Here is an 11,093-nt window from a genome sequence, read left to right on the forward strand (position 1 = left end):
TCAGCACCATGACTCAGCATGTTTCCAGTAAGGCCAGGGGCTGTGCTATAAGGCAGCCTTCAACCCAACTGCGAGGGGCACAACACACCAAAGAGTGACTCAGACGAGTCGAGCATGGAGAATAAGATGCAGCATTTATTAGGAGCTTTAACGGGAACCTCGTCCTCAGCAGCGGGAGGAGGGACAGAAATCTCTTGCTACGCTGGTCACCACTGACCAGAGGACAGGCCCGTGTTTGATAAGCTTCGAATACGGGGATGTGGGGTTGAGGAACTGGCACTGTGTGGTTGGCTGTGTATGGAATCAATGGCCAGATTTAAAGTTGGCTTATCAAGCTTCGACAACACGTGATATTGTCCTCAAGGGAAGATGCACTGTTTTCGTGATAGAGGAACATCTATTCCCTAGAACCAGGGGGAAAGGGAAGAGTTGGGGAATAATGCAAAGGATCGTATATCTTACACACATCACCATCACCCTCTCTACAAAGTGCTTCCCAATGTAAGTCTTGCCAAGGGAAAGCAGATGCAGACTGACACCTGTGACATCTTAACAGGCTTAACAGTATTTCTTGACTGCATAGACCATTTCAGGAAAATACTCTTATTTTTCAGTTTCAATTAGGAAAACAAATAAATCAATTACCCTGAGAAAATTCTTAACACTTCAGGACCAACTTCCTCCTTGGGCCATTTCCCCATGGACCATGGAAAATAACATAAACAACAACAAGGAAAAGTTCTGCCCATTGGTCCCAACATTGGGGGTCCAGTGAATAAAAGCCCCACAAGAGAAGGACTTCTCAGAATCTGGGAAACTCACCTCTGAGCAGGAACCTGCCCTCCACACCTGACACCATGAGCTGCTGCTGCTCCCCTTGCTGCTCCCCTTGCTGCCAGCCAACTTGCTGCAGAACCACCTGTTGTAGGACCACCTGCTGCCAGCCCACCTGCTGTGGCTCCAGCTGCTGCCAGCCTTGCTGCTGCCCCAGTTGCTGCTACACAACCTGCTGCCGGCCAGCTTGCAGTGGCCCCGTGTACTGCTCAAGAACCTGCTACCAACCAACGTGCTGCTGCGTGCCCGGTTGCCTAGCCAATAGCTGTGGAACCAGCTGCTGCCAGCCTTGCTGCCAGAACACCTGCTGTGGGTCCAGCTGCTGCCAGCCTTGCTGCCGCCCAGTCTGTTGTCAGACCACCTGCTGTAGGACCACCTGCTGCCGCCCCAGCTGCTGCTGCAGCCCTTGCTGTCTTTCCAGCTGCTGCCGCCCTTCCTGTTGCTAAAGCACTCACCCAGACGCACCAACGCCATGAGCCATCTTTTCTCAACCATTTACCAATGTTCCTACTCCTGCAGTGAACTTGCTCCCCATGCTTTCCTGAGAACAACATGCTGACATTGAACACTGCTGGCATCTTCTTCAGGCGATGCTTGTGAGTCTGCTGAGGAATGCCGTCTACTTCACCTTGATTTCATTCTTCATTTCCTCTAGAATGCTGGTCAGCACCATCAGAAGGTGCCCTGGATTCATTGTCTCAGCCTTGGGAAAGCAATCATCAATTTTCGTCTCTAATTAAAGAAAAAAAATTTAAATCTTATGATTGTGTATTTAGCTCTCGAAATGATCAATACTGATTAGCTTTTTTTCATTGGAAAGTGTTTCGTATTTGTTTTTCACTCTTGATGATATCTGAATTGTCTTCCCTAGCTGGTCTATTGTAATAAAATCTGTATTTTCGGATCTCATTTTATGTATTTTGCTTTTTTTTTTAATAGCACTTCCTTTATAAGGCCTCCCTTTTGACCTGAATTTTGTATCTATTATCTCATTCAAGACTCACAATGACCCTACATGTTGGGCAGAGCAAAGATTTAGTTGCCATTTTCAGAATGAGAAAATGAAATTCACACATCTAATAAATGATAGCAGCAGTCACAATGCCCAGGTCCCCTGCTTCCGGGCTTAATGTGCTTTTATTTGCATCTTTCTCCAAGTAGAACTAACACAGGGAACAGGACACAGGGAATGTGCTGACTTTGAGTTGCTTCTCTAACAATCGAAATAACTATGCTCCATCTGTGGAACACTTTTCTATCTGCAAAGCTCTTCCCAGTTACCGTTTCCACCTCTACGACCGACAGACACTGCCTTTAGCAGTTCCCATCAACGACGGGAGGCCTTGAATATTTTAAGGTTTCTGGTCAACCACTGGCGCGTTCTGGCACCAACGAACAAAGCAAGCCCCACCCTCACCTGAAGGAATCTGTTCTTTGATGGCATGGAAATGGTATTTTGGTATCATTTAATTCATCTCAGCAGGAATTGGGATTAAGAATCACCCCTGAAAAGCACACACTCTGGGGCCACCTTTCTTGTGCTCCCAAACTTTGAATAAAGTTTGTCTCATGCCATAAACATTATAAAGGAAAATAAACTTGTACCGAGTCCTAAGATTTGAGGTAGCTATGAAATAGGAATATAACCCTTTGATCTAATCTTAATCTCTGGATCATAAAAGGGTGCTTCTTTCACTTTGTGTGAAAAAGATAAAGCAGCTAGGGATACTAAAATCCGAGTTTACTGGGAAAACGAGAATGGGTAGGAATCTGTAAAGGAGGAGGAAGGATGTACTAACCAAAGTGAAGATTGGCATTAGGTGGGTTCCCAAGTGGTGGGCAGCTGGACCTTTTGACGAAAAGCTGAATAAAAAGAACAGCCAAAGCACTTAGTTGCACAAAGTCTAATGCCGCTCTGAGACGAAAACAAGAGGTTTGACAGCATCACCTTAAGAGGCAAGAGATGTGTTATCTTCCTAGAGGTTGTCTCTGGAATTCTTTGCTTAGTAACTTGGCTTTGCAACAGAGGGAATACTTTGGAATGAGTTACTGTGATTTAATGAGTAGCTACTATGCATTAAGTACTGAGCTGGATCCTTTATCGACAATCTCATTCTCATACAATCCTGAGAGGCTCTTATTATTTCTCCTATATTAGAGCTGATGAAATCATAAATGAGGGAGGTAGAGTAACTTGCACAAGTTGCATGAAGCACACCATTATTTGGCTTCAATAGCAAGGTTAATTTGTGTGCTATTGTGAAATAACATCTGTCAAGGTCAATGGAACAACATTCTTGAGACTCCAGAAATAGATCCACACATATATTACCCATTGATTTTAGACAAAGATGTCAAGATAAGTAGTGAGAAATGTTCGTCTTTTAAACAAATGGCGCTGAAACAATTAAACATCCCTGTGCAAAAAAATTAACCTTGACTCATGCTTTACATCATATACAAAATCAACTCAATATAGACCATGGACCTAAGTGTAAAAAACTACACAACTTCAAGAAGGAAACCTAGGAAAAAAGCCCTTTGACTGAAATTTTAAGGGTGAAACCACCTCGGGGCGGACCCACTTTTACCAAGCCCATAAAATCAGTATTAACAATTTATAATTAATTTACATGAGAAATAACTTAGAGAGGAACTAGAGTTTTCATAGGTCATTTAGACAAACATACTGTTCCTATAAGAGTATCTGCATGAAAAGCTAAATCATAACCAGAAGGTTATCAGAACAGGACATTTGAGAAGAATATTTAATGGCATCTAATGTATACGTTTCAAAATAGATTTGCCAACAAATCTGAAGGCTCAAGGTGTCTTGTCTGGCTCTCTCTATCCCCTGCACTGCTTGGCCAGGCCTTGCTGACAGCTGCATTGGTGCCCCTCCTCTTTCTAAGCTGCCATGGTGCACCAACCCCACCAGCCCCATTTAAGAGTCGCAGGTTCTTTAACAAACACCTTCAATCAACTTAGCGTAAATTCCGCAGCCCTGATGCTGCATCTCTTCTGATTCCTGACTTCTTTTTTTTAATGCAATTTTATTGAGATATATGCACATACTATACAATCATCCAAAGTGTACAATCAATGTTCACAGTATCATCATACAGTTGTGCATTCATCACCACAATCAACTTTTTCAACATTTTCGTTACTCTAAAAAATAAAAATAAAAATAAGAATAAAAATAAAAGTAAAAAAGAAGTCCCAAAGCGTCTCATACCCCTTCCCTTCCGCTATTATTCATTTACTTTTTTTCCCCATTTTTCTACTCATCTGTCCATACACTGGATGAAGACAGTGTGAGCCACAAGGTCTTCACAATCACACAGTCACACCATGTAAGCTACATGGTTATACGATCGTCTTCAAGAATCAAGGCCACCGGATTGCAGTTCAACAGTCTCAGGTATTTCCTTCTAGCTACTCTAATACACTAAAAACAAAAAAAGGGATATCCATATAATGCATAAGAATAACCTCCAGAATGTCTTCTTCATTCCATTTGAAATCTCTCAGACACTGCAACTTTATTATGTTTCATTTTGCTTTCCCTTTTTGGTCCAAGAAGGTTTTCTCATTCCCATGATGCCGGTTTCAGGCTCATCTCTGGAGTCATGTTCCACCTTGCCAGGGATATTTACACCCTTGGGAGTCATGTCTGATGTAGAGGGGAGAGCAGTAACTTAACTGCCGAGTTGGCTTAGAGAGACAGCCCACATCTGAGCAACAAAAGAGGTTCTCTAGGGGTAACTCTTAGGTACAATTGTAGGTAGGCTTAGCCTCTCTTTTGCAGTAACAAGCTGCATAAGGGCAAGCACCAAGATCGAGGGCTTTGCCTACTAAACCGGTAGTCTCCAATGCTTGCGAAAGTATCAGGGATTCCCCAGGTGGGGAAGTTTAATATTTCCACATTTTTCCTCTGGTCCTCAAGGGGGCTTTGCAAATACTTTTTATTTTCTGCCCAAATTACTCTGGGATGTATCAGGGTTTCATGCTAACCTATGCAAACCAACCAGATCTCACACTCTGTTCAAGTTTCCATGTAATTATGGTGTTTGAATAAACTGACCATACATGTAAAATTATACAGCATTCTAAAGAAAATAAACATTTTCCACCAAATAAACATCTCTTCCTTTGGTCTCACACAGTTCAGGTTTTAAAATACAGTCAATATCATCCTTTACCCTTTAGTCTGGTTTACCTTAGTCCTAACCAAGCCCGTTTCATTCATATCTCTAATTGAAGTCTGATCTCTTTTTCAGCTTCTTTAAAATTTGTTGTATGGGGTAAGGCTGACATTCATAGCTGCTGAACTCGCTCTGAGTCTCAGGTGTCACACAGATACCTGAAGTTCCAGGGACCAACCAGGTTATACACAAACAGCTCAGCATCTCAGAATTGAGAGACAACTGTTAAAACTCACAAATAGATGTGACTGCTGTAAGAGCTTACAATCTAGGAACCTTTACCATAAGCTTTCCCCCGTAAACCTACGTTCTCAGATTCAATTCTTAGAGTTTGCACGTTATACTTAGTCCACATTAGTGAGGTATTACAATGTTTGTCTTTTTGATTCTGACTTATTTCACTCAACACACTTTCCTCAAGGTCCATTTACCTAGTAGCATATGTCACAACTTCATTCCTTCTTACTGTTGCTCATTATTCCATCATTCCGTTTATCAGCTGATGTACCCTTAGGCCACCTCTTTTCTCCCACAGAGAAAGAGGAAGAGGAGAAAAGAATGAAGCATAAAAAAATAAAAGATAGAAGAAAAAATAAAATAAAATAAAATACAAAGTAGGTCAGACAATACCACCACCACCAAGAATCCCATATATCCCCCTCTTATAGATATTTAGCTTTGATATATTGCCTTTGTTACTCTTAATGGAAACATATACAATATTTATGTTAACCATAGTCTCTAGTTTGCGTTGATTGTATTTTTCCCCTAAACCATCCAATTTTCAACACCTTGCAATGTTGACCTTCATTTGTTCTCCCTCATTTAAAAACATTCTTATATTTCTACATGTAATCAGCATCATTGACCACTCTAGCTGTCGCTAAGTTATATAATTCCACTCTTTATCTTCTATCTTTCTTTCTGGTGGCATACATGCCCCTAGCTTTCCTGTTTCAACCATACTCACACTCATCTTTGTTCAAAGTACCTACAATATTGTACTACCTTCACACAGTGTTATGCCATCCATTCCATTTCTGAATCTATACGATCAATCCTGTTGAACTATCTGTACTCCTTCAGCATCAAATGCCCGATCTCTAACCTCTTTCTATCTCCTGATACCCTGTGTTCTCAACTCTCAAATTTCCCTCATCAATGCTGGTTCATATTAGTGAGACAATACAGTATCCATCCATTTATTTCTGGCTAATTTCACTCAATGTAATGTCTACTGTCTACCGTTTTGTCTTTTGGATTTTATATGTCATATCTCATTTTAGTTTTTATTTTTTGCCCTTTCTCTCTTTTTACCCTTACTGATAGTCTTCATTTATATACTCTTCTCCAAACCTCTCTCTCCTGTCTTGTCCTGTCTGACTGTACTGCTCCCTTTAGTATTTTTTATAGAGCAGGTATCTCATTCACAAACTCTCTCAGTGTCTGTTTATCTGTAAATATTTTAATCTCTCCCTTATATTTGAAGGACAGATTTACCGGATACAGAATTCTTGGTTGGCAGTTTTTCTCCTTCAGTATCTTTAATATATCACACCACTTCCTTCTTGCTTCCACTTTCTACTGAGAAATCTGCACAGCCTTGTCGAGCTTCCCTTCTATATGATGGATCACTTTTCTCTTGCTGATTTCAGAATTCTCTCTTTGTCTTTGACATTTCACAATCTGATTATTAACTGTCTTGCAGTCAGTCTATTTTATCTATTCCGTTTGGGGTATGCTGCACTTCTTAGATTTGTAATTTTATGTCTTTTATAAGAAATGGGAAATTTTCTGTGATTTTCCACTATTATTTGTTTCTGCCCCTTTTCCCTTCTCTTCTCCTTCTGGGACACCCACGACACATATATTCACGTGCTTTGTGTTGTCATTCAATTCCCTGAGACCCTGCTCATATTTTTCCATTCGTTTCCCTATCTGTTCTTTTGTGTGTCGGATTTCAGATGTCCTGTTCTCCAATTCATGAATCCTTTCTTCTTACTCTTCAAATCTGTTGTTGTATGTGTCCATTGTGTTTTTCATCTCTTCTATTGTGCCTTTCGTTCCCATAAGTTCTGCCAATTGTTTTTTCACATTTTTTAGTTGTTCCTTATGTTCACCCAATGTCTTCTTTGTATCCTTCATCTTGAGGCATAATATTAGTTAGAAAACAGAGTGGGGCATATAGTCATTAGGTTGCACACTAGATAGGATAAATTGTACAAGATACACTGACATGGAAGACTAAAGCTGAATAATTCACCCACCTCCTTCCCACCCACACTGCCTGCTTCACCTATGTCTCCTACTATGGTTTCTTTCTAAAAGTTTTATACTTTTACATTTTGCATTTAAGTTCATGATCCATTTTTTATTTAATTTTTATTAGGTGTGAGATATATCGGAATTCTTTGAAATATTTTGCAATTTTTCTATAAATCTGAAATAATTCCAAAATGAAGACTTAATAAAATAAATTGAAAGTAGGGGCAGAGTATATGAGGCATAATATTAGTTAGAAAACAGAGTGGGGCATATAGTCATTAGATTGCACACTAGACAGGATAAATTGTAGAAGATACACTGACATGGAAGACCAAACCTGAAAAATTCATAGCGTGAACCGTAGAATGTGTTAAACGAATGACAATGAAAATATTACTTGTCGAAATTTTGGGATGCTGTAAAATTGGTACTATACCTACATTTACAGACTTAAATACTTTGATTACAATGAAATCTAAAAATTAGTTAACTAAAACCCATTTTCATGAGTTAGAAAAATACAAACTAAATTAACCAAGAAATCATAAATTAACTACAGGGTATATTAATAAAATAATTAATAAAGAAACAGTAGAAAGATAAAAACCCCAAAAAATGTTTTGTATTTTTTTAACTAACATATTCACAACCCATTGTCAGTTGTGATCAAGAAAAAGAGAGAAGAGAGATAATAAAATTATGGATGAAGCAATAATGTACCCCGATCAAAGCTAGAAATAAACTATCCACGTGGAACGGCTAAAATTGGATTCCAAGCATACGAAATGTACAAAATGTCAATTCTAAGAGTATTAATGAACTAAAGATAAAAAACAAAACCTTACAAGTCTTACCAGATAAGTTATGCGAATTACTTTTGATCTTCAAGTAGGGAGACGTCTCTTGACCAGGACAAAAATTGTAAAAAATGAGGAAAACCTGGTGTTCCTGTTTGCTAATGCTTCACTGAAGAACACTGATAGTGTCTGGAAAACATCTGTCAGCTGGGAATGCACAGGCAAGTGGCTGCATCTGCTCTGGGGTTCTGGTTTCAAAATGGCCTTCTCCCAGGATGTTTTTCCCTAGGTATCTGGGGGTGTTCTCTTAGTTTCTCCCAGGCAAACTCTGGACCAGCAAAAGTCTACTTTCAATGGCCATCCCCAAAATGTCTCTCTAAGCTGAAGCAGCACTGAGTTTCTTCTGTCTGAGCTCTTATAGGGTTCCAGTAAACAAATCAAGACCCAGGCTGAATGGGAAGGGCCACACCTCCATGGAAATAATCTAATCAAAGGTAATATGCACAGTTGGGTGGGTCACATCGCCACGGAAAAACCTAAGCCAAAGATTCCAACCTAATCAACACGAATACATCTGTCCCCACAAGATTGCATTAAAGAACATGGCGTTTGGGGGACACAATACATCCAAACTGGCACACCTGGAGAAAATGCAGGCTTTACCTTATGTGTTTCCTTCACTGAAAAATCATAGACAAATCTGATTGCTCTCCTGGAAATACCTGTCTTATACGTTTCCCCAGCTTTCAATTTTGTTTACAGCTGGAGGGTAAATCCTATGCTGCTTCCACATTGCAGGTGGAACCAGAAGCCTAGTAAACCTAGGTTTAACTCAGCACCACGACTCAGCATGTTCCTAGTAAGGCCAGGAATGTGCTATAAGGCAGCCTTCAACCCAACTGCGAGGGGCACAACACACCAAAGAATGACTCAGACGAGTACAGCCTGGAGAATAAGATGGAGAAGTTACCAGGGCTTATATGGGGATCCCGCCCTCGGCAGCGTGAAGAGACAGAAGTTCTTTGCTGTGCTGGTCAGCACTGACCAAGTCAATGTTTGATAAGCTTCAGACAAAGGGACGTGGGGTTGAGGCCCTGACACAGTGTGTTTGGCTGTGTATGGAATCAAATTAAGGCTTTCAAGTTGGCCTATCAATTTGCTTAGGCATATGGAAGCATCTGTCCTCTAGGGCCTGTGGGAAAGGAAACAGTTGGGGCATAATGCAAAAGCTCATATGTCACACATGACCATCACCCTCTCTTCAAAGGTGCTTCCCAATGTAAGTCTCACAAAGGGAAAGCAGATGTAGACAGACACTTGTGACATCTCAGCAGGCTTAAAAGCATTTCATGACTGCATATCTCATTTCAGGGAAATATGTATCAATTAAGAAAACAAACAAATCAATTACCTTGAGAAAATACTGAACACTTAAGAAACAACTTCCTTCTTGGGCCACTTCCCCTTGGACCATGGGAAACAACATAAACAACAAGTAAGGTGCTGCTCATTGGTCCACTTATTGGGGGTCCAGCATATAAAAGCCCCAGAACAGAAGGATTTCTCAGAATCTGAGAAACTCACCTTTGAAAAGGAACTCGCCCTCCACACCTGACACCATGAGCTGTTGCTGCTCCCCTTGCTGCTCCCCGTGCTGCCAGCCAACTTGCTGCAGAACCACCTGTTGTAGGACCACCTGCTGCCAGCCCACCTGCTGTGGCTCCAGCTGCTGCCAGCCTTGCTGCCTTCCATCCTGCTGTGGCTCCAGCTGCTGCCAGCCTTGCTACTGTCCATCCTGCTGTGGCTCCAGCTGCTGCCAGCCTTGCTGCTGCCCCAGTTGCTGCTACACAACCTGCTGCCGGCCAGCTTGCAGTGGCCCTGTGTACTGCATGAGAACCTGCTACCAACCAACGTGCTGCTGCGTGCCTGGTTGCCTAGCCAACAGCTGTGGAACCAGCTGCTGCCAGCCTTGCTGCCAGAACACCTGCTGTGGGTCCAGCTGCTGCCAGCCTTGCTGTCAGAACATCTGCTGTGGAACCAGTTGCTGCCAGCCTTGCTGCCGCCCAGTCTGTTGTCAGACAACCTGCTGTAGGACCACCTGCTGCCGCCCCACCTGCTGCTGCAGCCCTTGCTGTCTTTCCAGCTGATGCCACCCTTCCTGGTGCTGAAGCACTCACCTAGTCCCACCACCTACCACAGACCACCTTTGCTCAACCATTTGCCAATGTTCCTACTCCTGCAATAAACTTGCTCCCCATGCTTTCCTGAGAAACAACACGCTGGCATTGAACAGTGCTGGCATCTTCTTCAGGCAATGCTTGTGAGTCTGCTGAGGAATGCCATCTATTTCACCTTGATTTCATTCCTCATTTCCTCTTGATCGCTGCACTCAATGCTGGTCAGCGCCATCTCAATTTGCCCTGGATTCACGGTCTCAGCCTTGGGAACACGATCATCATTTTTTGTATCTAATGAAAAAAATAGGAAAAAATTAAATGTGATGTCTGTATTTTTAGCTCTCTAAAATGATCAATATTTATTAGCTTTTATCATTGGAAAGTGTTTTGGGTTTGCTTTTCACTCTTAATAACATCTGAATTGTCTTCCTAGCAGGTCTATTCTAATAAAATCTATTTTCCTGGATCTAATAGTATGTATTTTGCTTTTCTTTTTAATAGCACTTCTTTTATAAGTCCTCCCTTTTAAACTGAATTTTGTATCTATCATCTCATTCAAGACTCCCAATGACCCTACAAATTGGGCAGAGCAAAGATTTGTTGCCATTTTCAGAAAGAGAAAATGAATTTCACACATCTAGTAGACCACAGAAGCAAGCCCAACGCCCAGGTCCCCTGCTTCCACGCCTAATGCGCTTTTATTTGCATCTTTCTCCAAGTAGAACGAAGACAGGGAATGTGCTCACCTTGACTTGCTTCTCTAACAATGGAAATAACTATAGTCTTCATCTGTGGATCCTTTTCTATCTACA

General features: G+C 41.4%; 1 protein-coding gene across 1 annotated transcript; it reads left to right on the forward strand.

The window, feature by feature from the left end:
* Nucleotides 1–857: 857 nt before the first annotated feature.
* On the forward strand, nt 858–10,251 carry LOC119514765 (keratin-associated protein 9-2-like). Its single transcript, XM_037810499.1, has 2 exons — nt 858–1,279; nt 9,750–10,251. Exons 1-2 carry the CDS (start codon nt 858–860, stop codon nt 10,249–10,251), a joined length of 924 nt encoding a protein of 307 aa, XP_037666427.1.
* Nucleotides 10,252–11,093: the final 842 nt, after the last annotated feature.

The sequence above is a fragment of the Choloepus didactylus genome, chromosome 18 (assembly GCF_015220235.1).
Source record: "Choloepus didactylus isolate mChoDid1 chromosome 18, mChoDid1.pri, whole genome shotgun sequence".
Lineage (NCBI taxonomy): Eukaryota > Metazoa > Chordata > Mammalia > Pilosa > Megalonychidae > Choloepus > Choloepus didactylus.

What these genes read in the sequence shown, in the direction of transcription:
- LOC119514765 (XM_037810499.1), top strand. Translation starts at nt 858, where the DNA reads ATGAGCTGCTGCTGCTCCCCTTGCTGCTCCCCTTGCTGCCAGCCAACT. An exon ending in TGCCGCCCTTCCTGTTGCTA is followed by an intron (nt 1,280 to 9,749) that starts AAGCACTCACCC and finishes CTCCCCTTGCTG; the next exon opens with CTCCCCGTGCTGCCAGCCAA.